The sequence below is a fragment of the Motacilla alba genome, chromosome 3 (genome assembly GCF_015832195.1).
Source record: "Motacilla alba alba isolate MOTALB_02 chromosome 3, Motacilla_alba_V1.0_pri, whole genome shotgun sequence".
Classification (NCBI taxonomy): domain Eukaryota; kingdom Metazoa; phylum Chordata; class Aves; order Passeriformes; family Motacillidae; genus Motacilla; species Motacilla alba.
In genome coordinates this window covers 69,271,229-69,298,802 of record NC_052018.1, presented here as the reverse complement: position 1 = coordinate 69,298,802, position 27,574 = coordinate 69,271,229, and the positions used below count along the sequence as shown (strand labels likewise).

At 41.4% G+C, this 27,574-nt stretch overlaps 2 protein-coding genes across 6 annotated transcripts in view; one reads left to right on the top strand and one right to left on the bottom strand.

Moving 5' to 3' along the window:
- The first annotated feature begins 1,060 nt into the window (after window positions 1-1,060).
- On the top strand, window positions 1,061-16,268 carry LGALS8 (galectin 8). 3 transcript variants are annotated; one of them, XM_038131256.1, is made up of 11 exons: window positions 1,135-1,213; window positions 1,481-1,549; window positions 3,065-3,274; window positions 7,082-7,170; window positions 7,766-7,976; window positions 8,647-8,763; window positions 10,432-10,488; window positions 10,567-10,593; window positions 11,973-12,061; window positions 14,385-14,550; window positions 15,014-16,268. In XM_038131256.1, exons 3-11 carry the CDS (start codon window positions 3,161-3,163, stop codon window positions 15,161-15,163), a joined length of 1,020 nt encoding a protein of 339 aa, XP_037987184.1. In that variant the 5' UTR covers window positions 1,135-1,213; window positions 1,481-1,549; window positions 3,065-3,160; the 3' UTR covers window positions 15,164-16,268. The 3 variants fall into 3 exon arrangements, with proteins under 3 accessions (XP_037987183.1, XP_037987185.1, XP_037987184.1); XM_038131255.1 differs by lacking the exon at window positions 1,481-1,549 and having other exon boundaries at window positions 1,061-1,213; XM_038131257.1 differs by lacking the exons at window positions 1,481-1,549; window positions 10,432-10,488 and having other exon boundaries at window positions 1,061-1,213.
- A 1,031-nt stretch (window positions 16,269-17,299) lies between these two features.
- HEATR1 (HEAT repeat containing 1) overlaps window positions 17,300-27,574 on the bottom strand; it is a 35,503-nt gene continuing 25,228 nt past the window's right edge. For 2 of the 3 annotated variants that reach the window (XM_038131250.1, XM_038131248.1), the window contains 16 exons: window positions 27,201-27,431; window positions 26,395-26,521; window positions 25,924-26,093; window positions 25,255-25,301; window positions 24,460-24,583; window positions 23,545-23,685; window positions 23,040-23,329; window positions 22,133-22,283; window positions 21,459-21,617; window positions 20,657-20,791; window positions 20,295-20,399; window positions 20,038-20,206; window positions 19,190-19,344; window positions 18,686-18,844; window positions 17,896-18,004; window positions 17,300-17,532 (listed from right to left, as the gene is read on the bottom strand). In XM_038131250.1, the coding sequence (XP_037987178.1) occupies window positions 17,444-17,532; window positions 17,896-18,004; window positions 18,686-18,844; window positions 19,190-19,344; window positions 20,038-20,206; window positions 20,295-20,399; window positions 20,657-20,791; window positions 21,459-21,617; window positions 22,133-22,283; window positions 23,040-23,329; window positions 23,545-23,685; window positions 24,460-24,583; window positions 25,255-25,301; window positions 25,924-26,093; window positions 26,395-26,521; window positions 27,201-27,431 (2,361 nt within the window). In that variant the 3' untranslated portion in view covers window positions 17,300-17,443. The remainder of the gene's footprint in view (window positions 17,533-17,895; window positions 18,005-18,685; window positions 18,845-19,189; window positions 19,345-20,037; window positions 20,207-20,294; window positions 20,400-20,656; window positions 20,792-21,458; window positions 21,618-22,132; window positions 22,284-23,039; window positions 23,330-23,544; window positions 23,686-24,459; window positions 24,584-25,254; window positions 25,302-25,923; window positions 26,094-26,394; window positions 26,522-27,200; window positions 27,432-27,574) is intronic. The other variant, XM_038131249.1, reaches the window with a different exon arrangement.

Genomic DNA, 27,574 nt, shown 5'->3' with positions numbered 1-27,574 from the left:
AGGTTCTGTGGCAGTGAATGACCCCATGTGAGCTTTGAAACTGTGTTTGGGTCTGGTCACAGAAGTGACCACAGTCATTGTGGGCCACTGGAGAGCCTGGAGAGTTGAGCACAGAGAAACCTAATGAGGTTCAACAAGGGCCAGTGCAGGGTCCTGCACCTGGAAGAATAATCCCAAGTACCAGCACAGGCTGAGGGCTGATCTACTAGAGAGCAGCTTGGCAGAGAAGGACCTGGGGGTGCTGGTGGGTGAAAGCTGACCACGAGCCAGCAGTGCCCTTGCAGCCAAGAGGGCCAGTGGTATCCTGGGGTGCCTTGGGAAGAGTGTGGCCAGCAGGATGAGGGACATGATCCTGCCCCTCTACTCCATCCTACAGAGGCCCATCTGGAGTGCTGTGTCCAGTTCTGGGCTCCTCAGTACAAGAAAGACAAGGAGCTCCTGGAGAGGGTGCAGTGGAAGCCACAAAGACGATTTGGGGGCTGGAGTATCTCTTAGGAGGAGAGACTGTGAGAGCTGGGCCTGCTTCATCTGGAGAAGGCTGAGAGGGGATCTCATTAATGGGACAGAAGTATCTCAAAGGTGAGTTCAAGAGGATAGTGCCAAACGCTTTTCAGTGGTGCCCTGTGACAGGGTGAGGAGCAATGGCCATCAACTAAAACCCAGGAATATAAAGGAGAACTTCTTTACATAGAGAGTGGCAGAGCACTGAGAACAGGCTGCCCAGGGAGCTCGTGGAGTCTCCCTGTCTGGAGACCTTCAAAACCCATCTGGACGCGTTTTTGTGTCACCTGCTGGAAGTGACCCTGCCGTCACAGGGGGGTTGGACTGGGTCACCAGAGGGCTGGAAAGGACCTAACAATTCTGTGACTCGGTGTGAGATGTGCCTCGTGAGGAGACGGGGCTGCGCTGTAACACGGGGCGTTCAGAGGAAGCACAACACACACGGAAAGCTAACGATTCGCAGGGAAGGGAGCACAATACACTTCACAAGGCGCAAGCCCGGCCGCCGTGGCGGCCGCCTCAGCCCAGCCCCGCCGCCCGCAGGGGGAGGTGCCGGGGCCCGCAGGCCGCGCCGGGCACGCGCCGCGGTGACGTCAGCGCGGTGAGGGCCGGGGCGGGCGCGGGGCCGGGAGCGGCGGCGATGGCGGCTGCGCCGGGCGGGAGCGTCCCGCGGGGCTGCGGGCGCTGCTGATCGCCGCGGTGCGTCCCGCAGGTAAGAGACGGAGCGGAGAATGCAGGGGCACGCCCCCTGCCCGCCCATGTGCGCGTCGGGGAGAGGGACTGCTCCCGGCGGGGCTATGGGGAGCCGGGATTGCCTCGCTTCCCGGTAAAGCTGAAGTGGCCGAGGTTGCTTGGTCCCGTGTCCTTCCAGTGTTCGGGAGTCTTGGGTTTATAGCGGGAGACGAGGGGACGCCGCCGGTGTTTTGTACTTTAATTGCTTGCAGATAACCAGAAAGCATCTCGGCAATTCTCTTTGCAGAAGCCTTGTTCGCACTGGTACAAAATCTCGCTTTAATTGTAAGGACTGGCCGGAGTTACCGTCATGAAGGTAACTCGTGAAGGACACGTTTTCTCTGTGTCACAGTGGGAAGCCTAATAGCTGCTTATTATTATTTTTGGTCTCTATGGTTTCCTGTTTGTTTGTGGGAGATATTTCCAGCCCCTTGGAATGTGTGCGATAACAGGGCAGCCGGGGAACCTTGCCGCGTTGCAGATTTGGTGTAACACGTACCCTGGTAGTGGCTCCTCTGGCAGAAGGATACAGGAGAGCTTTGCAGTTGCATGTCCTTCTTTTGACAGAGTCTGAATTGCAGCTTTCCTTCGTTATTGCGACCTTGTCAATAAAATAGTAATAGGCAAACAAGAAAAGCCCTAACTCATCACTCTGTCATAGTGCCACCTGCCCTGCCGACAAACTGTGCCAGGATCCTCTCCTGGCAGGATCTAGATCGCTGTTGCACGCACAGGAAGTTCAGGTAGCAGGCAGGCTGCTGGGTTGTAGGTTTCAGTTTCGTGGGGTCTGCTGTTGGACTGTACAACCCTAAAGGCAAAATTATTGTTTGATTTGGTCTTTATTTTGTCCTTTTGAATATGAAATCCATAAAATATTCCTGCACAGGCAAAAGTGAACTTATGGCAGTATCCCTTGAGAAGGTCACTGCACAAAATAGTTGTGCAGTGTTGGTACCTTATGTTCTCTGAATTGTATTCTAGATGCTGGTCTTAAAGGGGGTGAGTTAATACCCATCTGGTCCAAATCTCCCCTAAGATAAGTCAGGTGTTGCCAAATGGACCACTCTGTTGTTTAATCATTGCAGAAGACTAACCCATGTGGAACAAGCCACAGACCTTGGAGTTTTGGTTTTGTGTTGTTTTGGAGTTTTTTCTGGGTTTATTTTTTCCTTCTTCATAACATTGCTTGCTGTTGTCACACAATGATGTGGCTAGAGCCCTCACCTTTGACTTCTTCCCTGTCTGCTTGTCATCATGGCACAGCTTACATGCTACCTTGTTTCTGCAGAATATGCCAGAAATAATACTTAGTAGTTTCAATTGGGCCCTGAATTTTGGACACTTTATTAAAGGATTAGCTAAAGAAGTTGCAGTGTAACTGACTATACTCACAAGTATTATTTCTTATTAATGTTCTGCATTTAATTATGGTTTTACAAACTCCTGTTATTACCTGTGGAGTTCTGGGATTGTATGTGTTGGAGGAAGAAATATAAAAGACCCTCCGTTTCTCTTCTTTGTTTTTGCCTCATATTTGTTAACTTTATGTAAGATAAAGGTGGAAAAGGCAGCCGCTAAGGCTTGTCTGCCGTGGCAAATCTGAGGATAGCACACTGCTGCTGACATTGTTTACCAGTGGGGCTTTAAGCAAGTGCTTTACCAGTGCTTTAAGCAAGACTTTAAATTTCATGTTTCAAAACTCCAGCAGATTTACTGGAAAGATGTTTGCATCATTTCTTGTTCTCTCTATAGTTGTATCTTGGAGGGTTTCACTTCATGTTGTGTCACCTTGTTTCTCTTTAATTAAAGTTTTTGGGCTTTTCTTTCGAAGGGATCACTCCTTTGGTGTTGCCTGATCAGTGAGTTCTTTACATACGCTCCAGCAGTGGCCACACAGAACTGACAAACTTCAGCTGGAAGAGGGAAGATGACATCCTTAGGTGCACCACAGGAGGAAATGCGTAAACTGACCTTGGATACACCACAGAAAGAAATACGCGAACTGCCCTTGGATACATCACAGAAGACAATCAGTAACCCGGTAACTCCTCTGTCATTTCAACAATGTCTCTCTTGGGAGATGAGGCTTTGCTGTTTTATATCAGCAGTACTGTTTTGCACAATGAGGGGTGCTACTGAGAGCTCTGCATCACTCTGGTTTTTGAGGGAGGATGTCACGGGTGACACGAAGAGCTGATGGTGTTTAGAAATTGTGCTGTAAACAAAAGAGGACAGATGTTCTGTCAGCCTTGGAGGATAATCCTGTTTCATGTACAGCTTACGCAGATGTCTGGCATTTTTGCAGAATATGCTGGAAAGTGAAAGTATGATAAGATGTGTTTTCACTCCTAATTCTCTGTAAACACGGGTGGTGCTTGGCAGCTCTCATGAAATGTTTTTTTTTGTGGTGCCTGTAGCTTCAGTCTGAACAACTGAACTTGGAATCTTTTTTCATAGTTCATATTTTAATTCATAATAAATCCTACTTTCTACGGAAGACTTGAGCTGACATGATCCAGCAATTGCAAAGACTGGATTTGACAGAATTTTGTTTGCCTAGCTCAGAGTCTGAAAACTTTCTCTGAAAAGTTCTAGCTCATGGTCTAGTTCTCATGGTCTGTGACAGCAGCCTGACTTTGGCTTACCTTGAAGGGGTGACCTGAAGCTGTGTTTTCTGTTGTGTCTTAAAACAGGTCATTCATTTGAATCTGCAGGAAATAGTGTTTTTACCATTCTGTGCTAGATGCCTTTAAAAATACTATAATCTGTAAAGTATTTATGGGGAATGTGCAGTAGCACAGACCTGCACACTGCCTTATCTGTTGCAGCTTTGCACTGTCACACTCTTGGGCCCTCAGCGAATCTGATTGTTTATTCCCAGTGTATGGTCACTGCTTGCAAAGTGAATAGAGTTAGGGATGAGGGGGAATAGTTTCAACCTCCTTCACAACAACCCATCTGGAAGAGGAAGGAAAGCTGTGTGGAAGAAGGTGGAAGGACTGAAGTGCAAAAGGAGAGGGAGGATGAAAGTTGGTAGATGGAGATCTTGGTGGGAGAGGAGGTGTGAAGAGAAGGATTAGGAGATGTTTAGGACAAATGAATAGTGTCAGAGAGAGACTAAGAGTCTAGCAAAATTGAGTGGCTGCAAGGGTAGTGACCAGTATGATGGGTGCAAAGACCTAGCTGGAGAATTCATCTAGAGTTTAGGGGTCAAGAGTCTATTGTGGGAAAAAGAATGTGTATTTGGGATTGCAGTATGGTGGCATAGTTGGGAAAGACTGTGCCAATGACTTTATGGCCACCTCCATACAAGGCAGTGAGCAACCTGCTCTGTCTGACCTTGCTTTGAGCAAGGCATTTTGTTGGAGAGACCAGATGTGTCTTCCAAACTCAGCCCTTCTGTAGCAGGGCAGGCTATGAAAATGTCATTGTTTCAGTACATTGTTCCATTAGCAGCAAAACTTCATAACTTTATTATAGGTTTGAGTCTGAGATGTATTTCTTCATTACTGTTCTTTTCTCAAGCATGCAGAAAATCTCCTTTGCTCCTTTATGCCCTTTACTCCAGTCATCTGACAAGAAATGATGTCATCTCCCATCTGCTGGGGCAGCTGTCTGATATGCAGCATGCTGGATAAAAGCTTTTATCACAGTCCTTTCCTCTGTAAGACCATAGTTCTCCTCTTGTTTTATGGAAATTGGCATTTTCTTTTAGGAAGAACATCATCTTGGAGACCTCTCAAACTCAGTTGACGTTGACCAGTTGGGTTTAGAGCAAAGTTTTGGAGATCTGGAAGAAGGGCAGGATGATGGTAGATCATATCATGTGACAAGCACGATTTTTAATAAATGAGGAAAAAGTAGTGGAAGAGCATTTTGAGACATGAGGAAATTACAAGCACAGTCTGTGATGACAAAGTCCCATTAAGTCTGTAGTATTGCACCCAGAAAATGTTCTATTATGGTCTTGCTGGTTCCACATCTGAGCTTCTGAAGAGTTGATGGGCCACCTTTTCTTTTAAATAAATCCTTTTGACTATGAAGAAGGGCTTTTGCCACAGTTCCTTTTCAGGAGTATAGAACTTTGCTTTACTAAAGTGGTCAAGTCCCAGTATCCGTGACCTGCGTGTGCTTCTTTGGTTTGTCTTTGGAGACTGAACTAGTAACTTACTACTTTATTGCAGTAGAGCTACTGCCCCTCAGCACCAGAGTGTAAAAATGAGAACAATCAAGATACACTTTTAATTTTTGATTAATATTGTTTGAATAAAAATTATCTTCTGGTGTGCAGCTTGTATTTTAAGGAACCAATCCACTACTAGTAAACAAAGGGATTTCACTTTTCTTTCACTTATAACACTTAATTTCACATTTTGGTCCTCCTCTACTGCACCTGCTAAAGCCAATAGACATGATGAGACTTAAAACAACCTGCCAGTTTGCTTGAGAAGCAAGTCCTATTTTTTTCCTGATGCAGAAGGTAACTCTGAATTAGGTTTTATGCGGTGGGTGGGTAGCTGAGAAAGAAAGTGGAGAATGGGCAGAAAAGGATGCGTATCTACTTGCAGAAATGATCAACACTCTGGATTTAGACAATTTCTGTTGTCGTTCCTTTTTCCTCACAGATTCAGGAAACACATATCCTTATCGTATCTGCCTGTTTCATGCAATGATCTATATATTTTAAAAATAAAAATCTCCACTTGTTTTATGGTCCAATAAAGAGTAGTAAATCAGGAGCAGTAATTCTAATGTGTTTGTTATTTTTGTTGTTAAATTACTGGAACTCTTGTTTGCAATTGATGTTTCATTTCAGGAGTATCCTAAAATCTTATAAACTACCAAAACCAACCTTGGCAAAATTTCCTTTTGGCTAACCAGAGCAAATGCAGCATTTTCTACCATTTACTTCCTTTTTCAGTCTGAAGCACATCACACATGTGATGAGATGTAGACTTACTGCTTTGCTTTTGGGCCAGGCACATGGGAACTTCCACAGTTTAATGTGAAGGTGCTTCCCATCCCTTCCTGAAATGCTGGATGATCAGGGTAGGGCTTCTGTGAGCACGTCTGAGTCTTTGCCGGTGAGGTCTGCCAGGGTGTTTGGGGCTTTTATCCTAAATGACACATCCCTCCCTATGGCTTAACAACTCTCACCATGCTGCCATTCAGTGCAGTGTAACATCCATATGTTACCTTCTCCAGCTGTTGATAAGGAGGAGAAGATAGTGAGGCTTTGAGCCAGACTGCACACTGTAGGCACCATAAAATCTGAGACTCTGGGACAGGGCTGTTTTAGTGCACTTTGCAGTTCTTAGCTCGTTAGGATGAGGTATTTTGTTGAGTTTGTGTAGGTTTTACTAAGAAGACACTCCGTGACATAGTCTCTTCCTATCATTGTTTTCCTTAATGGAGCAAGAACAAGGAAAAAGGCAGCTCCTGTAGTCTGGGGTCAGAGGAGTTGTGGAAGTTGCCTTCTGGTATCAGCAAGGGGCTGATAATAGTCAGCTCTTGGGAATGACCTAATTTAAAGTGAATCCTCTTTATGCTCTATGAATAATGAGGCAATAAAATCTTATGACTCTTCATTTGAGATCTAAGAATGGAGGATGGAAATTTTAGTTTTATCTGAAAATCTTGGTTTTCATAGGAGAAAGTATGCCAGGTTTTCCTTTCCTGTTGTGGATTCTTTTATATTAAAAGCTAGTTGTGTTTCTTCTAATGTTGTAAAGCATCATATAATTAAGAATTAGAATACTAATTTTTAAATTATTTTGGGGTTTCTTGCCTCCATCACAAAATGGTATTGGAATATTTTTTCTTCTTTTTTTGTTCTTCCCTCTTCTAGATCATTCCATATGTTGGGACAATACATGGTGGCCTTGTTCCTGGAGAGCTGATTGTGATACATGGGACTGTTCCTGATGATGCAGACAGGTAGAGGCTATGTTGTCATGTTTTGCAGTGTCACCATGTGAGCAAGAATGTAAAGGGTGAAATGTTTCCAGGGTCCTTCTTAGGAGGGCACACAAAGGCTTGATCTAAATCCTTTTGATAACATCAAATTGAATGCTGGCTTAAAGGGTAATCTGACACTAACAAAATTGGTAACTGAATGTGTTGTATGTAGGAATTAAGTTAAACTGGGATAAGGAGATATGGACTAGTGCTTGTGCCCAGTAAGGGGGTTTTGTTCCCTGACCTTATCCATGGTTCATTTGATATGTTCTGCTGAAGGTGATGGGAGGGAAGGTGGTGAACACAGTAAGTGAGGAGTTTACATGATATGAATGATGACCATTAAATAAATTTAAACATTTATATTCACTGCAAGTAGATCATGGAAGAACCTTTCACATCTATGTAGGAAGAGAGGAAGACAAATGTTTCTTTGGGGATTTTTTCTTATCCAATGACATTCATTGTGTCTGCCTGTTCTGAGGCTCCACAGTAAAACACAAATGTACTCACTCCTTTCGGTGAGTTCTTGAGAGACTAAGCTGAATGTGGTTTGTCTTATTTTTGTGATTAGGTTCCAGGTGGATTTACAGTGTGGCAGCAGCATAAAGCCTCGAGCTGATGTGGCATTCCATTTCAACCCTCGCTTCAAAAGGTCTGGCTGCATTGTTTGCAACACACTGGAGAGGGAGAAGTGGGGCTGGGAGGAGATCACTTATGAGATGCCCTTTGGAAAAGGAAAATCATTTGAGATTGTCATCATGATTTTAAAGGATAAATTCCAGGTGAGTCTGGGTTGATTCTTCATCTGCAGCCATTTTCAGGCCAATAAAGTAGAGATATTTTGTATGATTGAAATAAATATTGGAGGTCTAGGTGTCTCTGTTACCTAGGTATAGTCTAACTACAGAAAAGTTTAGAGCTTTTCTTTAAAGAGGTGCTAATTAAGTCAGACCTTTAATTTTGTATTGCTTCCCTCCAGATTGAATGAGTAGGCATGGAACTTCCTGTCATAGCTAATGGCTACTCCACCCTTCCCTCTGTATGTGCAAAGGGCTAATCTTGGGATCAACCTGTTCTGTGGCTAGTATAGGACAGTCCTCTTGGAGGGGACATGTGAGGTGTATTTGTCTTGCTCTGTTAGACTGCAATAATAGATTCTACTATATTGATAATACCACATTGATAAACGATCAGGGGTTAGAAGCAGGTGTGAAGTGCAAATTTTAGTGTAAGTAAATGAATCTCCCTCATAGTGATGGAAAGAGAGACTGAATCATGGATGAGGTGAACTTAGTTGATCTGATATTTCTAGGACATTCCTAGGAGTGTTTTGTACCAAATTGTTTCTGTACCAAACCAGTGTAAACCAGAGGTGTGTGCACACAGTTTGATACATGGCTGGTGTAATGTATGTTTAATACAGTTTTTCTGTTTTGTTTCCTGTCTCTTTAGGTGACTGTAAACAAAAAGCACTTGCTGCTCTACAACCACAGAATAAGCCTTGAAAAAATAGATACTCTTGGAATATATGGCAAAGTGCAGATCAAAACCATTGAGTTTGTTTCTAAGGTAAGACAGCTGACGTGTTTGATTCATTTCCTCTGTCCTGCTAAGCTGCATAGTGGGATTTATGGTGAAGAGGAAAGAGAAGCAGCTACACAGTCCATTGTTAGTAAGCAGATTTTGGCTTCACCACATTTCAGCATGTGACTCTCATGAGGATTTGTCTTCCTGTTTTAGTCTTGCAGTTGGGGGCAAGAATGTGACAAAAGTTTACAGCTTACAAAGTTAACAGGACAAATGGTATAAGAGTTGATTGGATACTTAGTCTATGAGTGGATTAGACTTTCCAGATATTGCAGGGGCTTCAGAATGAGCTCTTGAGTATTCAGTGCTTCTAAGGGACAAGTGTAGCCATGGCTGTAACTTGTTGCTTGGCTTTGAAATGCCAAGGTCAGCCACAGCTGGAACTCCTTGTGCATATAGCCCTGTTTTTTCTGCTTGACTGACTGATTTGTTGACTGAAGTCAGAAGTGTACATTTATGGGGATGAGAAGAGGTATTCTTTCTCAGACTTTGTAGTGGACCGAACTGCAGTGAATTCGAAGTGAAGGCTGTGCTGTGCCTCCTCTCAGCTGCCAGCTCTGCTGCTGATAGTAAACTAACAGGGAGTTTTCCCCTGTGGAGAAGGAGAGATCCTTTTGTTCTGAAAGAATTAGATTTTTAGAATAGAAACTGAAGGTGTAAATTCCAGGGAGATAGAGAAGGTGAATGTCTTTTTCCTTTTCTGACACTCACTAAGGTAGCCTACCTGCTCCTGTGAGATATTTTGGGTCTCTTCAGCACAATCTTCACTACATTGTGGGTGAAGCTTTTGACTCTTGCTGCCAAATACAAGGTCTGACTCAGGTCAGCAGACTAATAATTGTTTTGGTAGGAGGCGAAGCTGAGCATAATAAAGTCTAAGCTTTAAACATAGGTCTGCTATGTTTAAAGATCATTTGCAAAGACAGTAAACAGATCTTCATGGGTCCCATCACATGGCCTTGGGCATGTTGCCAGAATAATATTCCTGCAAAAGCTGTCTGCATCCTAATCTTGGAGGACTTGACTCCAAGAAGAGCTTGAGGGCAAGCAGGTGCTGTAGGTTGGTTTCTGACCCAAGCACAAAACATAACCCTTAGTTTAATCTGTGCCTGCTGATGCTGTATGCTCTGTGGAAGAAAGGAATGGAGAAAGGCGATTCTTTCCTTTTAGTCTTTGCTTCTAATACACTTTTTTGAGGAGGAAATTGTAGGTTTGTATTGAAATAAACAACCTGAAGACATAATCTGCTAGGACTAAGCTGGAACTGTCTCTGCCATGGCCATGTTGCTCATCTGTCCTTCCTGTGAGAAGGGACAGTGATGTAGAGGGCTGCTTAGAATCCCAAGAACCCTGCTGTATGGACTTGCCACACTATGAGGAAAAGTCTATGGGTACCCTGAAATTTTGAGGGTTTGACAGTGCTCTGACTGTTAAATAAAGGTTCAAGTTGTAATGAGGTGATCTTCAGAAATCTTCAGAAATTTTCTGTAGTTTGTAGGGGTTTGGCTATCTTTTTCATTAAATAGCCCTAGATTTCCATTTTAACAGTTCACCATTCAAAGCATGATGATCCTTACATTGTTCTAAACCAACTTAATGCTAAAGTTATGTGACGTTAGCAATGACACCTAAATATCTCTCTCTCTGCAGTCTTTACAAGGCTCTCAGCCATCATCTCTAGGAGTAACAAAGATAAGCACAGAAAATGTACGTATGTTTGTAAAAGGTTGAATGAATCTCCCTGTTGTCTGATAAGCTAGATAATGTTCTTTTCTTCTCTTGTAGGGGGAAATGCCAAATGGTTCACAATTGGTAAGTGTTTCCTGTAGATTTGTGGCAGATGTAGAATAAAAAACAATCAAAAATACTTCAGTTATTTATGAAAAACACAAGAAGAAAGGAACTGATAGTCATCTGAAGAAAGATCATCACTGAGGTTTTGTAGAGGGTAATCCTCTGCTGCTAGTATAAATGAGACTGTTGTTAAATCATTTAGAAAACCCAAAAGATAAATAGAGCATCCACAACCATAAAGTGGTTTGGATGTCCCATCCACAACTTAAAAGTGAATTATCTGAAGTTTTAAAGGACCGAGTAATTTTTTTTTTCAAGTAGGCATACTTTGTTTTTTCTGCCTTAGGGAATACCTGCAAAGCAAAAGTATTCTGCAGTCATATTATGTTAATATGTGTGGATCCTGTCTGCCACATCTTCCTCTTGCTGACAGATCTCTGTGTGCACTTTAGGTAGCTGAATGCAAGCATTGCACCTTAGGGGTGGAACTTGTACCCAGCTAACATGGAGTATAGATGGAGTGAGTACTCATCTTTTTGCACAAACCTGTGCAGGTGGACTGTATCCACATTGGAGCAAGGACCTCACTCAAATTGAAAAGGGGTTGAAGCCAGGAATATATACACATAGAATTTGTGGAGAAAGTGAAGTTGCAGTGAGTGCCATAATTTTAGATGCTTTGTCACTTGACCGCCTGCCTTCTCCAGTCTTTTTTTCTAAACCAAGTAACACACAATATTGTAATTTGCAAGTGGTGGACTTCAGCAAAAACATAAAAGTGAAGTGCTTCTCCTTTCCCTTCTTTTCCCTGATAAAAATAACTGCTAAGACAATGAAAAAGTAAAGACTAATAAAACACTTGCACTGTCTATCATTATGAACTGCTGCCAGGAGGACAGAACACTTAGTGACTACTTCTAGTACTTATGTGACCATGGGACAACAACACACCTTAACATAAGTCTTACTCTTTAAAGCAAAACTGATACTTTCAGAGATGAGAAGTCAGGTATGTGTCTGAATAACTATGTAATATCAATGTAAACTGTCACAGGGAGTTTCATGCTTACTTTTTTCTTATTTTTTTCTTCTCTCCCCTTCTTCCTCTCCTTCAACCATTAGAGGTGGCAAAAGTAGTTGTAAATAATGTTTGTTTTGAACCCAAGGTAGTAGTCTAAATTAAAACCCAGTACATTGATGTATTTATCTCAGTGTAAGTTTTCCACTGTACTATTAGGATATCACAATATGCTGTAGGAATAACTTTAGCTGTAAGTGCAGATTTGCAATTGTAGGCCAAAATTTTATCATGCCATGATAAAACTCAGCTTGTATAAAAAAAAAAAAGCAAAAAAAGTAAGTCACAGTCAAGATTTTTACTGGGGGTGTACTTCCAGGGTGTTCCTTACGTTGGGAAACTTGATACTGCACTTCGTCCAGGATGCACAATTGCCATTAAAGGAGAAGTGAATAAAAACCCAAAGAGGTATGTGTTACTGATGGGGTTTTTTTCTGTTATTTAACTGAGGTGCTCCTGAGAATGAGTAGGCCTTTCCATTGCCTCTGTATATCCTTACTCACTTGCAACTTAGCATCTGGAATCACCTGAAACTACAGTGCAGTTTCCTCAGGAACCAGCAAGATTACCGCTTTAGAGAGGACTTAAAAGAGCAGCTCCGTTGTGAAAAGTGAAGGTAAAACCTGAGTGTCTTACCTGCTAAGTCTGTGTCATTCACAAATTTGTGTGTTTGTTCAGGGCTTTCCATTGTGCAGAAGTGTGAGCAGATGTACTGTACAGAGACAGCTTTTATTCTATAGAGATCCAAGAGTAAGGATCTGGCAGAAACAGGTGAAACATAAGTGATGTGAGTTGCTGGTGTGCTCAAATGCTGCATTTTACAATACTTCTATGGCAAACCTCCTTGGGATAAGCATGGAGGTGTCTAACTGATAATAACTGAGTGATGAAAGTGATTAACTGAGTGATTAAGGATGGAGCACCTCTCCAAGGAGGAAGGGCAAAGAGAATTGGGATTGTTACGCCTGGGAAAAAAAGTGCTTCAAGAAGACCTAATTGTGGCTTTCCAGGGCACAAAGGATGCCTGTAAGAAACATGGAGAGATTCTATTTAGAAGAGCATGTAGTGACAGAAAAGGGGGAATGGCTTCCAACTGAGAGTAGTTTAGGTTAGATATGAGGAAGAAATTCATTACTGTGAGGATAGTGAGACATTGGAACAGGGTTTCCAGAGAAATTGTGGATGTCCCATGTATGGCAGTGATCACTGGGGCCCTGAGCAACCAGGTCTGGTGGAAAGTGTCCCTGCTTGTGCCAGGGAGGTTGGAACGAGATGAGCTTTAAGGTCCCTCCCAACCCAAGGCATTCTGTGATTCTGTGAAAGCTAATAGGGGAGTATGAGCAATAATTTTGATAGCAAACTAGGAATGAAGGATTACAAAGAACACATTTTCCAAACATGAAATAAAGCTCAGGAAGTAGGGGAGCATAGCGCAGTCAAAGTGGAGCTGAGCAAATGTCTGTGCTTCAGCATGCCCTTTACTTGAAGAGTAGTTTTGGCCCTGCAAAAACATGCCTAAAAATGAAGCAATTAATGAAAAATGAAAATGGTGAGAGGCATGTTTTCACATTTTGTGTGTTTATTGCACTCCTACTTCCTGAGAGCACCTTTCTTCCCTGCAGTTGAACAGCATTCAGAGTTCATACTGGAATCCAAGGTCTGGAATCCTTATCCACAAAGTTTGGATGGGCTTCAGATTGAATAGGATAATTAATACTTAGAGAGTAGCATTTCTTACCCTTCTTTTAGCTTGAAAAGTTTATTAGCACTTCTCAAGTGCTGAATGTGCTCAGATGCATGTATGCATGGAGAGGCTTTTGGCTGTTAAAGCATGCAGGTTGTCTGCTTTTTATGTTTATGCTTTTAAACCTATATATTTATATTTATTTCATGTCTTTCACTCAGTTCACACAGCTTTAGATGTTTCTTTTTCTTGGGGAAAAAGAGAACTTCACAGTTGCAATATTTCCTATCTTGACTGAATAATTCTCAAAAGAGGGCAACAGTCTGACAGCTGGAGCTAATTTGGGTGGGAAGGAAATATTTTTTTTTTCTTCAAATGCGGTAAGGTCTTTGCCACAGGTTGAAGCATTCATTTGAATTTGAATGAATATTCCCTCTGATAACCCTTCTCCAGAGCTCCCCTTTAGGAACCCTGTTTGGTGGGCATGTCTGAGGTGGCAGAGTATTCACTCAGCCTGGGCAGAGCTTTGCTGCCTACAAAATAATGTTTTGTATGCATGGCATTCCCAGCAGTCTTAAATGTATGGAGAGAATTCTTAAACTTTGCCTTAGAGTCCTGCCATTTTGTTGGCAGAAAGGATATGATATCCTTAGGTAAAACAAAGGCTCCCACTCTCCATTGCCTGAGTGAAAGAGGTGGGGAAGCAGGCAGCTCTGTATGTTCCTGTGAGAATGCTGCTTCCTAGTGCGGTAGGGGAGCCACTCTTGGCTCAAGAGCTTCTTGCTGAGACATGTGCAGAAAGCTGGGAATGATGAAGTGGATCTAGCAGGGTCATGTCCTACATTTGCTGCTTGCAGCAAAGGTTTCTGTGCAAAGGAGACGAGTGCATGCTGGCTGGCTGGCTGCCTGCTTGGTTCTTCAGGTGAATCACAGCTCTGGCTCCGAAACAGCCTAAATATTGGCTAAGGATTTGGTAAATGGTATTGACTGCTGTTGTCATGTCTGTAAACCCTTGGTGCAGTAAACTTAAAAAATAATATCTTATAGCTTTGCAGTCGATCTGAGACCAAGTGACTCAAAGGACATTGCTTTACATCTGAATCCCCGAATGAAAAATAAAGTTTTTGTCAGAAATTCCTACCTTCATGACAGCTGGGGAGAAGAAGAAAAGGAAGTTGCTAACTTTCCTTTCAGTCCAGGGATGTATTTTGAGGTAAGATTAACTGAAAGAGCATCAAACTGAAAAAAATCTGTCAAACGGATTAACATTGGTGCTTAAATGTCCAATTACTAATACAGATTTAAATAAAACTGCTATTCCTGCCTTTCATGTCTTGAAAATACTTTGAATTAAATGGGACCATAGAGAGCAGAGATTTGTCTTTATTTAGTAACAGTTTTCTTTTTAAGTAGTTGCAAAAATTCAACCTGTGCTAAGAGTAAATTTAAATTAAATTGAGTTGGACTTGGTGATCTTATGGGTCCCTTGCAATTTAAGTTATTCTGTGATTCTGTGAATTTTATTGATGTCCTATTTTTGTTTTTAAATGTTGCTTTTGCATGAAACATTCTTTGTAACAGAGACATGTCTAGCCCAAGTCTATGCTGGGTCATCAGATTGCTTTTCACACCTTACCTGAGCTTAAATCCTAACTGTTTCTCTTCTTGCTTTCCAGCTGATTATTTTCTGCGATGCCTACCAGTTCAAAGTTGCTGTTAATGGTGTTCACACTCTGGAGTACAAGCATCGTTTTAAACAACTTGAAAAGATCAACATAGTGGAAGTCACAGGAGATGTTCACTTGTTGGATGTGAGGAGCTGGTAGTTCTTTTCGATCAGTACTGAAATAGTTTAACCTCTTCTAATGACAGTGCCTCCTTGTCAAGTACAGATAGGTGCTGACTCATGCTGAGCCTGCCTTTAACGTATCTAGGCTTTGCATTTGCCTCTCTGAGTTAGGCAAGTACCAGAAATGCTAACTGCAAATTTAAGTCCTTCTCTAGTCTTCAGTTTCCTGGCAAGCTGTTAGTGTTTGCTCAGATAAATCTTCTGCATTACTGAACCTAGCAATATGAAAATGCTGCATCATACTGTGTCCAACAAGTGCACTCTGTATGTTTAACTACCATTTAGCATTCCTGAACACCATACATTCAATATTGTGAAGTAGAAATGAGACTGAAATAGAATCCAAAGATAGTTATCCACCTCAAAAGGGATGTTTATAATTTATTTAATACAGAACTACGGATTATAATTTTATATGTCTTAATTTATGTTAGAACAATAACCTTTACAGTGAGGCTGGATTAAGCCAACAGTTGACCCCTTACTTCTGGCAAAAGGCAAATTTGATCTTACCTCTTAGCCTGCTGCTGCAATAGCACCTTCTCTGGCATATGTGGTTATATCACCTCCTGCTTACAAGGGCCCCAGATTTCTAGCTTTTAGTTTTCCAAAGTGAAACACAGGAAAGGGATTTAGCTGGTTTCAATTACATGAACTTCACAAAGCTTGTTTGATCTGAAGTGGCTCCTAACTGGGTTAAGAATCCTTGGGGTCTGAAGTAGATGTTTGTGGGTTTCATTTTTAAAATATGTCTGAATCCAGGTAGTTTCAGCTGAGATGGCACTTGACTACTCAGCAGTGGACTAGAGAAGGAATCCTTTTTCAGTCTTGTACTAAAATACTATCTATGTCAAATAAACTGTTCCTATTGAGTTTTCCGTAAAAATGTCAGTCTTTTTATATCCTTTTTAAAAATAAGTTACTATTGGTTGTCAATACATGCCTGAAGGATGTCCCCTGTATGTCTTAAGACTGCTAATACAGAAGCAATTTCAAGAATAAGATGTACACTAAAAGACTTTAAATGAGCAAATTTAATGTATAAAAAGCATCAATAAAAACATATGTGAACTCTGCTTTTCTCCAAGTGTAGCTAAGTAGCTATGATCCCTTTTTGGTCTATTATCTTGTTTTGTTTTGTTATTGTCTTACCAGTATCTCTAAGTTGGCAAAATGACCCTGACCGGAGAACCATTTCCACATCAAGGAATTAGTAATGGACAGAGCAGTTAACCTGAGCAGACATTGGGGCTGGGCTGTGGCTGTGCTGTGGTAGCCTTCAGGACAATGTGGTTCTGTGCTGTGCTGTACAGACCCCTTGGCTGCAGGATAAACTCATTGAGGAACAGGGGAGCTGGTAGGCAGCTCCTTATGGCAGTAACACCACTTGTGTGTCCTTGCCTTTAGCTGGGAGTTCAGCAGATCTTTCTCATGGGAATGTCCTTTTTGTTTGACAGCAGACACAATTAACAGTTTTAAGAAAATCCTGTAAGAACTTGATGTGGTAATCTTTCCACATACGGGACCTCTACATGTCATGCTGCACCCTGGACAGAGGCTCATTCCCAATTCCCAGCACCCAATGGGATGTAACATTATCCTCTGTATAGTGTCAGTTCTACCCTGCTGCATTTTAAACCCTATTTTACAGAGTCTGAGTGCCTTTCTTAGTACCAGTTTGAAGAACCAGCACCACATGGTGCAAAACAAGTAGTAATTTTTTGGGTAAATCCATTATCATAGCAAGCAATTTATTCTTGAACTTCAGCTAATCAGCAGCAGTCTTTAAAGACTGTAGAACAGATTTAGTTTCTACATGAATCGTGGCAACTTCTTTTTCAGTATCTTCAGTGGGTATACTTTTTACTTCCCTTTTTACAGATGACAGAAAAAACCAAGATTTTCAGGATTGCAGTGCATTGGTCCAGTGAGGACCATGCTTGGAGCATGACAGCCCCTCCACTGGGACAGTAACTGTGTGCCTCGAGAACAGTGGAATTCAGTGAGTCTCACATGTTGTCATTCAGGATTTGTTTATAGCCCATGCCAGTTTCCCACTGTTAAGAAAAGAGCAGTTAAGGAAAAGTCTTAAGAAAAGTCCCCAGTCCATCCAGAAATGCTAAATTGAGATTCTTAAAATATTTTATTAAAAAGTTAAAATCTTGTCTCTGATAAAAACTGTTATGACAGTTTGCCTGTAACACCTGAATATGTAAAGCTAACACAATTCAGACATTTGAAAATAAAGGGCATAAAATTAGAAGTAGCTTTGGAGTGGTTCTCCCAAAATGACTTCCAGTTGTTGAATTGTCTTCTGACATTGCTGTTCAACTTCTTCACATTCATCTAGAAAAAGAAAATGAGCAGGAATTACAAGGCTACCCGAAGAAGGATTCATCACCAAGGTTAGAACCATCCTCAAACACCCTACATGAAACTATTATTCAGAAATATTTTGTCACTGAACTAGTCAAACTCTTTCTACTAACAGTGATCTAAAACTTGCACATGGGGAGATGTGCAAAGGCTACAACACTGAAGAAGCCACCATAATTTAACTGAACTTCATGAGTGTTTGACATAATCCATTTTAGTTTGCATTTTGCACAGTATAAGCTACCATATACAAATTCATAAGATTTATAACAGTTACAACAATGAGCCTGTCTGAATCTGAAATGAGTCACTAATGCCAGTTTAGAACATTACCTTCCATAAGCTCAGCTAAGAATGGAATAGATTCTGGTAGCAGGACCAGGTAGTTCTCCTTCAGTTTTTGTGCAACTTCTATCAAAGCAAGCAGGGCAGCAAATCGGACCTAAACCAAAACAATTATGTAAGGAAACAAACATTACAGTATAGTTCCCTGTTTTCCCCCCACCCCTACCTTCCTTCCATTCATTGTAAGGTTATAATGTTTCACTACTGAAGGGAACTAGTTTTAAGCTAATTTAAATACTAACATCTGGGTTAAGATAATGGCAAATAAAAAACAGGTTGTAAGAAGCAGGTAATGTTATTTGAAAGTTATTTGATATAATGGACTTAACTTCCTGTCACAATGCCACTTCCACTCTATCAGGGCTTAGCTCAGCACTGTGAAAAATCAAGTACACTCCCTTGATTTCTGTAACCTGTCAATAGGAGAGTCTTGACAAAACTATGAACACATCTCAAAGCTGATAACTGTCTTCCCATTACCCCTCTGAAGTGCCCCTGTCTTTGTACACAATCTTATCTCTTATTCCAACAGATCCCAAATCTTCAAAAAGCCTGAACTCCACAGTACAAAAGACATGGAATAGTAACTGCTTACAGCAAGAGCACAAGAGCATGTTGCACCCATCTCTACAACTTGGGAATACTATGGTACAGCACCAGTATTTTGATTTAGGCTATTTCAGCAATGACTTGGTTAATTCACTTCTGATTTTGGGAGCACTGTTCCCATTTTCTAGCATGACAAAGAAAACCAGTTCAAATTCTGAAGGCTCCCAACCTTAGGAGAACTGTGCCTTGTCTTCAGCAGGATCTGGTAGTTCAGTGGTTTCCAAAGAGAATCATCTGCCATTGCCACTGAAAACTGAGCTATGCAGGGTATCAGGTGTGCTGTCACTCTTTCCTGGAACTTCTCATCTCCTCCAAGCACATTTTCTAGCTGCGGAAGTAAAACAGATCCAAGCTCAGATAAACCCAGCCAAAACCACTTCTAGCTTTGTCTTTTAGGTACTCCAGAATTAAGTCAAAGCTCATCAGTGGGAGTACACTGGTCTGCAAGAGCTCAATAAACATGCATGAACCTTCTAGAATGAAGACATTTAAAAAAGGATTTAAAAAAATCAGTAATTCAGAGCCTTAGGCAAAGAAATCAATACTGTCAGTGGCCCAAAAACAATGAACTAATCCCCCCCTTTTTGGTAAGGAGGAGGACTGATACCTGATTTTTTTTGTTAACTATGGGAAAAAACCCAGCTATGAATTGTTTCTGTGGATTTGTCAATACCTGATCGACCAGAGGCTGCATCAAGGTTTCTGCTCTTTCTTTACTCAAGAACTTCTGGGTGTCAAACAGGAAGAGCTTGTGCAGACAGTCCATGGTGAACTGCAACAGTAGACAGCTCTTTTCTGTGTTATTGTCTGAGTCAAAGAAAGCTTCATCTACACACGAGCCAAGGAGAAGAAAAAAAGTATCATCACTGATATGAAAATACAAAACTTCCCACAAAACTGCAGGACAGAAACATTGCTAGTCTGTCAATGTAGCTAAGGGATGTACTACATGGCAATTATATACTTATCACTCTGAACAATAAAGTGGATGTGATACATTGTCTGGCTTTGATCTACTGCCTCAGCAGGTCTGCTACTGATGGAAATAAAAGAGAATAGCCACTGGCTACAGAAGTGCTTGGCCATACCTGTGGATATAGAGAATTTCTTCACGTCACTACAACTGGGATGGGCAAAATTTCCCACAGAAAATAACAACACCTATTTTTGCTCAAGAAAGTAGAGAAGTCTAGATATACGAGGCAGCATATAAGAGAAGTCAATGAATGAAAAAGAAAAAAGTAAAAAGAGAAACCCTCTTTCTACACAATTTCATACTCAGGAACCCACAGGGGCCAACACAGAAAATTTTCATTTGGTCACAACATTGTAACAGCAACCCCATGTCCATGGATGAAAAATGTCCTTTGCTTCCATAAGAGAAAGATTTCTCATTTACCACAGGAAGAAGAGAGAAATGAATTATGTGTGCTGTGAAATAAATCCTGTAAGACTAAAATTTCTGCAATTAAAATTGCCTCTCTGTTGACAATTACAGTCTCTCAGCAATTGACAACTTACCAGTTTTAGAAATGTTGACCTGGTTCAGTGTCTCAGCAAACGGCTTCACTAAATGACCAGCAAAGAGGGTGAAGAGCCCCTTGAGCTTGTCTGCAATGCAGTCTGCTATTCGGTGGAATGTCAGCAGCCTGTCTCTTAGGGTAGCCTCTGTTTTGGACCAATCAAAGAGCTGAAAGTGAAAGGCAGATGAGCTGTTTCCTGTGTCTGTGCACTGGAAAACACAAAGATGCTGACACAAATGAATTTAGACTCCTTACCTTGAAGAAGAGGGGCCTGAAAGAAGCCTCGGAAAGTTTCATAACCATACTGACTAGACAGTCAATAATGTAAGCCTCTATCTTACCAACTTCCTCTAAATCATCCTAGAAAAATCAGAAAACATAGCTATAAGTTGGAAATGCAAGAATTTGAGCTTTCAAAGCACATTTTAATTTTGCCTATTTCAGACTAAATACTTAACTACCATGTTTTCCACCATAAAACCAATTTGGAACAGAGTATCCGACACCCAGAATTTCAGAGCACATGTACAATGGAATCTACCAATCTTTTCTTAAACAAGTGATGCAACTGGCATGTAGAGAGGTGCAGCTGCTGCTCATCCTCCCAATCAAGCTACCTCGGCATGCTCTGTTCGGAAGTCCAAGACTTTCATAAAAAATGCTGTCAGTTCAGGCTGATGGGAGATCAGGTGCTCCTTCTCCATACCAGCAATGTGCTCCTTCAAAATGTTCATAAGGGGACCCAGGCAGCTCTGCCAAAACAAAAGCAAAGCAATGCAAAGGCAACTGTGATATTGATAGTAACTGAAAAACATAACTAGGGAATTGGATTTATATACTTCATGCATTCACTCACTGAAATACTGTCAGTAAAATAAATAAGCTTTTCCCCTGTACTTTTGAGGGCTTAAGTTAGTAGGATTCCCGAAAAACATTTTGTCTACCCTCTGCCATACTGGAGAAAATTCTGATTCACTCATGTTCCTAGCACATAAATGAAGTCCTTTATGAATGGGATGATCTCCCAAGCATTCATCATCTAACATGCAAAGGACATTAAACTGCTGGATCTCCTCCAGATCTACCTTTCCTGAATCACTGCAGCAGTACAAAAACCCTCAGAGATCATAATATAAAGACTATGGCAGATTTGGCTGGGATGGAGTTAGTTCTCTTCAGAGCAGCTCACATAGTGCTTTAGATCTGTGACCAAAACAATGCTGATTACACAGTGGTGTTTTAGCTATTGCTGAACGGTGCTTGTGAGACTTCCTTTGTTTCTCACTCTTACAGCCACAGCGAGCAGGCTGGTGGTGGCCAAAGTGCTGGAAGGGGACACAGCTGAACCAAATTTCAGCCTGCTTGTTTCTTTGTTTCTTCTCCTTTGTCACAGTACTGACAGATGAAAAAAGCCCTTACCTTGCGGGTATGCAGCACTTCACTGTAACACTTGGTAACCGCAGGCAGGAGTATTCGGGGAGCCAGCCTTGTTGCTAGGATGGTTTTCAGTGCTGCTACACGGACACTGATCTGGGAAGTAGGACCGAACTCGGCCACAATCTTTTCCAAGCGGACAACCTGTGAGGAATTCCAACAAAAGTCAAGCCTACTTAGCAGCTTTAGAACTTATTTTATAGTAGTTATCTGCTTCAAATGTCAGACAGCAATTTTGCTGTTTGCACCATTTGGAACACCTTATGTCAAGTTGTCTGTGTACAAAGCCTCACTGTCTTCAGAAGAAAAACACTGAAAAATGCCCATGTCAGCAGCAGAAGGTTAGAATGACTCCAACAAGAGTGTCAGATACATGTTTGAAGAGACTGAATATTACAGAATGATTTTTCGTGATTCATCTCCCTTTTCAAAGAGGAAAAATACAACCTGAGGGATGAGGAGGAGATGCTTTAAGGTTCTGTATCTGAGTTACCTGCATAAGAAAGTGAGTAAAAGAGTGGTTATGAGCTTTCACAAAGTTGGCACACACTCCTACTTCAGTTTCAGAGGAAAAAAAAAGTAATCTCTACAGCTTCTTCTGGGATCTGGGCAGGTCCTGTCCCCCCCCTTTACACACCTGTAGGAGTCACAGAGCTCACCTGCAACAAGCACTCCAAAAGGTAAGGACTAAGGAAGTGTGGCAGTGTTTCTGCAACCTTTAGCAGAGCAGTGATGGCACTCAGCAGGTAAATCTCATTGGAGACCAGCTCCTTCTTACTTTTTAAAGTCTTCAAGAGTGCTGGCATCAGTCTGTGAATAACCACACATAAACAGAGAAAGGTGAAATAACTGACCATTTGGAGGTACGTTTCCAATCAGATAAATCCATTTGTTAAGCCTGCAGGGACGATTTTCACAAGAATTTTTACATGTGTATTTGAGAAAGCTCAGTATTCTGGGCTGTCATATTTTATTTTGAAGCTAATGAAGGATATTAGATTTAGAATCACAGAATGGTTTGGTCAGAGGAAATCTTTAAAGATCATCTAGATCAACACCTTTCACTCTATCAGGTTACTCAAAGCCCTGTCTTTAGTTTAAAGATTTAATGACAATAAGAGACTTGTATTTGTAAAGAAATGAAACAGTTTTACAAGGAGCAAATTAGATACCTGTATTCTTCTTGGATAGGGAGAATAAAATAATGAAGCATGAAGGGTTTTCAACTGTACTCGTTCTCATGTTTTTAAATGCAATCTGTTCTATAGAAAAAATACCGACTACATGAAGTCTGATTTTTCTAATGCCATAAAAGTTGCCTCTCTGGTGACAGCAGCAGACTCCATAGGGAACTCTACTGTGCATTATAAAAGTTTTGCAATTTTCCCCACTAGTTTCTTAGTTCTGTGACCACAAAGCACCTTCAAGCACTAGAAACACTTTTAATCTTGTCTACACAAAACACACACAGGGGCAGACTGCTTTCATCATTATTCCTTTAGTAATGCATTTTGGTATAACTAACTCCTGCTGCAGTTGGTTCTGTTAAGAAGAACTCAACAGTACCTTGGAAGCTGAGGTATTGCTTGGGCTTTCAGTGTACAGGTGACTTCAGCTATACAGAGCAAAGCACTTCCCATCACATTTTTTTCTTCCTTCTCTGAAGAAATGAGATCAATAGCTGTTTTCAGAACAGGCACAAATGGCGCTGGATTTTCTGTGCCAAAACCTTTGCACAGCAGCTTGAGGCTGAACAAAGCAGTCTGCCTGTTGATGGCTTGCTCCTCCTCTTCCTCCTTTCTTCTGCACTTGACAATGGCAATGAGCTCAGGAACCAGCTCTAAGAGCTGCAGGATCTGAGAGGACAGGAGAACACGCGTATCAGACATTCAGTTAGAAACTCAGGACCTGCAAGGTAGCTGGGGGCAGGTAGCCTTTGTGTCATTGCTCAAGAGCCCTTGCCAGGCTTGGCACTGGTACTTGCCATCTTTACACGAGGTCAAGCACTTGCACATCAATCTCTGTCTGGGTACTTTTGCTAAAGGAACTGGGTTTAACCCCTTTGCCTCACCTGGCTCTTCTGCCACTTGGTGCGCTGCTGCACCTTGTTGTTCAGGAGCTCCATGGCCTTGCGCCTCACCGATGGCAGCTGATTTGTCATCAGCCCCCCAATTACAGGGATGAAGGTTTCTGTTGGCAGTAAGGCATTGACCTACAAGAAAACAAACAATACCATAAATGCTTTTGCATGCACCGTGACAGGGCAGCCTCCTGATAAGACTCTCTTCAACTTCCCTCATGGGTTTCAGGAGCAAAGAAGAGGGGACAAGCCAGCAGTGCTGTATCTGAGATATGCAAAACAACAAAGCAGGGTCCAGCTAGTCTGTGTTCACTGGCTGCTAAGCAGCCATTATCCACCAGCTCTGAGATTTTCTCAGCAAGTCCTTTTGTCTGCCCTCGTGAGCTATCCCTCTTTACCCAAAATAATTCTGCCAATGCCCTTTCCATGTACATCATGAAAACCGGAATATGCTTTACAGGTAAAAAAAAGAATCCAACAAGACAGCCACTCAAATTCTACAAGTACATTTCTAATCCGAAAAAACAGTAAGATGAAAAGTGGAAGGATTTAATTTCATGTAGAAATATGCAACAGCATTAGCTAAGTAATTTTATGAGTTAACAGTGAGAAATGCTGCCAAGAGCCATTTTTCTCCACCAGACATAGTGACATGACTGCTTACAGCCAGTAGAGTATTAAACTAAAAGAAAGAAGCATTCCTGATTTTTGTTCTGCTTGTCCTAAGAAGCTGATAGTTGTAGTTATTCAGGTTGTTAGCTGAGTTTAAACACTGATGTACCAGGCTGCAGACCATCCAATGAAATACAGTACTAATGCAACAAGAAACCCTGCAAAGTTTATAATCATATTAACAAGCAAAAGCAGCAATGCCCCAGTGCTAACACGGGGGCTAGTGAGACTTACTTTATCCAGCATATCATAGCACTTGCTAAGCAGAACCCTCCAAAATTTGGCTGTTGGCTTGTCCACATTTCCTTCCACTGAAGATGCCACAGTGTTTATGTAGTGTAGAACTTCTTCTAACAGCCTAGACAGAAAGGAAGTAACTTTTAGCAAGTAACAAGGAGACTAAAGAAGTCCATTGTTATTACTGGAAAGCATAAAATCTCACAAGACAACGAAAATACAAGGAAACAAAACAGAAAAATTTAAAAATGAGCATTCATGGAACACAGCATTTCAAATAAATCTTACACCCTTTTTCTCTTGGAACAAACATAAAAGCTAGGCCTCTGCAAAAAAGAAACCCTCAATTTCATATCACTGCCTTTTACAGCACAATGGCTACAACTGTGATCTTTGATTACACCAATACAGAGGCACCTGTGAACAATGATAATTTTTTTTTTCCTACCAATGAAACAATATATTTTGCTAAAAATCTGGAATTCCTTTAGTGATTCAGACATTAATAGCATGACAGTTATGGCCAAGCACATAAATAACCTCTATCAAAAATACAGAAAAAGAGTGGATATTGGGTAGAGCAATCTTTCAGAAATAAAAAGTTTCACATTCCATTAAAAGGAAAAAAACAAACCAAAACCAAGTAACTTGCACATAATAAATACTTCTTGTTACAGAGGACATTTAAACAGTAAAAGATATTCTAATGGCACTACACTTAAAGATATTCCTGCAGTAAGAAAGGGTTGCAATAAAAGCTAAAAATAGGAGTTAGGCATATTTAAAGCATACCTCTGTTCCAACTCCTGCAGCTCTTCTGGTTCTTCATATTCCACTATCTGGTTGAAAAAGCAAGAATGAAAATATGAAACTTACCTCCCCTCATTAAACTAAAATGCCAGAATACACAAATTTGGTTTTTATGAATCAGATGTCCACTAACATGGTAATTATGAGTCCCTACATTTGTATTTAAGCCATCATTCTAGAAGGAAATCTGAGAACCTTGGGCAATGCAGTCACATTAGCAAATGCATTTCATGATGGTGGATGATTTTCAGCTGAAAAACTGGGACTACCTGCTAGAGTCAGAGCCTGAAATTCTTAACATTTTGTCTTTTCAATTAACAGCATGAATCCCATGCTGAATTTGGATTTACACAGCCTGTGAGTGAAATCCCAAGCTCCATAAAGCCAATGGGAATACACTGGGACCAGAATTTCACTTGGTTACCTATGCATCAGTCACATAAATGGAGACAGTCTGGAAAAGCCTTACTAAAAATACATAACATTACTGAGAGGTTTAAAAACTGTGCCAATAAAGGTGTCAGCATGATACACTGGACAGTTCCCCCCCCTTGAATATAAGTCATACTAAAAAGTGATTAATGCCTCAGCTATTACAATATGGTACAATCACTTACTGTGATCAGTCTAGAAGCAAACTGCCATTATTACCTTTTTCACAAAACTCTGAGAGGACAGAAGTTGTGACATGAAGGAGACTGACAAGAATTTGAAATGCCGGAGTTGTTTGTCGGAATGAGACTCCACGTTAAAGAGCTGCCCATCCTGATTTTTCGGCTTTGTGTTACATGCTCTTAACTTTTTTGTCCCAGGATCATCTGCTGAAGACATTGACAAAACAAATTTGCATCCAAAAATAAAAGATATTTCATTTCTGATCACAGAAACAAAGAAAAATTACAGTTGTTCAAAGCCCCATCCAGCCTGGCCTTGAACACTGATGGGGATGGGGCACCCACAACCTCCCTGAGACACTTGTTCCAATGCTTCCCCTCTCTCAGAGTAAAAACTTTCTTCTTTATTTCTAGTCTGAATCTATCCCCTTTGAGTTTAAAACCACTACCCCTTGTTTCTTATATTAGGAAGGTTTACATGCATTTGCTGTCTCAGTTTTGTGGTTACCTTCTTTATTCTCTGGCAGCTGTGTCAGATACTGGATTATCTTCATCATACTCTGGAACTGAGAACATACATTAAATTCGCAGCAGATGGAGATCCAAAATTCAGTGTCTGCTTCCAGAACAGCATCCTGTTAATGGTTCAGAAAAAAAAGAGAAATTTTTCAAGGATTAGGAAAGAATATTTCTATCAATACTAATAAAAATACTCGAAAATGCCTCAGTGAGGTTGGGAAAATGCCATGCTGAGCTGGACACTTCCAGGATTAACACCAGTGGTAAAAGCAGCAAGCCCTTGGAGAGAACACAGCTCCAGAGGGTAAAGAGAGAGATTAAACTGCTGCAGCAAAGACTATCTTCTCACCAATGTTCCTTTAATAATTCTTTCTGTTTCCCCTATAAATTATGCTTTCATCTAATCTCAGGGCCTGCCTACACAAAAACTTAATAGGGTTTTCATCTTGGTCTGTAGAGAAAGACAAGTATCATGTTTCACAAACACAACTGAAGGAAAAAAAACCCAACTTCATTACTAGTGAAGTACTACATAATTAGATTATCAGCTCTTCAGATGAAGGATTGCTGTACAATATGCTCTGATCTCTTGTTCAGGCCCCAGGACATAACACTATTGAATGTGCAGTACAAGTCATAGCCAACATCACCATCAGGCTCTGCTGTAGCACAAATCCAGAGCTCACTACCTTTTCCAGCATACCCTGGGGCTTATCAGGAATCTTCCTAAAGGCAAGACCGTGAAGAAAAAAGATCAGGCCCTCAAGGAAAAAGCTCACCCCTCAGCCTGCTAACCTTGTCTGTGCTTGGTGTTGCTGTCACAGTTTTGGTCACATACTGCTCAAAGAGCAGCACCAGGAGAGCCCAGAGGAATTTGTCTCCTCCCACCGTAGTGATCAGCTGGGACAGGATGGGCAGGCGCCGGTGCTCCGGCACATGGGGCAGGGCATCCACAAACACACGGATGATCTTGATCACCACCTCCTCCACGCTTCCTGAGGACTCTGACAAGTCACTGTCTTTAGCCTGTGCACAAACACGGCAGTTCAGAAACGTTACTACAGGTGGGTACAAGGCCTTTCTTGCACTTCAGAAAATAAGAGAAAGCACTAAGTGCCAGATAACAGCACTGCCAAATGCACAACCTCAAGAAAAATGTAAGTGTTCCC

Excerpts from the sequence above, each read along its gene's own strand:
- LGALS8 (XM_038131255.1), top strand. The coding sequence starts at position 3,161 with ATGACATCCTTAGGTGCACCACAGGAGGAAATGCGTAAACTGACCTTG. Across the intron at positions 7,171-7,765 it reads GTTCCTGATGATGCAGACAG|GTTCCAGGTGGATTTACAGT; the intron begins GTAGAGGCTATG and ends TTTTGTGATTAG. Across the intron at positions 10,594-11,972 it reads TGCCAAATGGTTCACAATTG|GGTGTTCCTTACGTTGGGAA; the intron begins GTAAGTGTTTCC and ends GTGTACTTCCAG.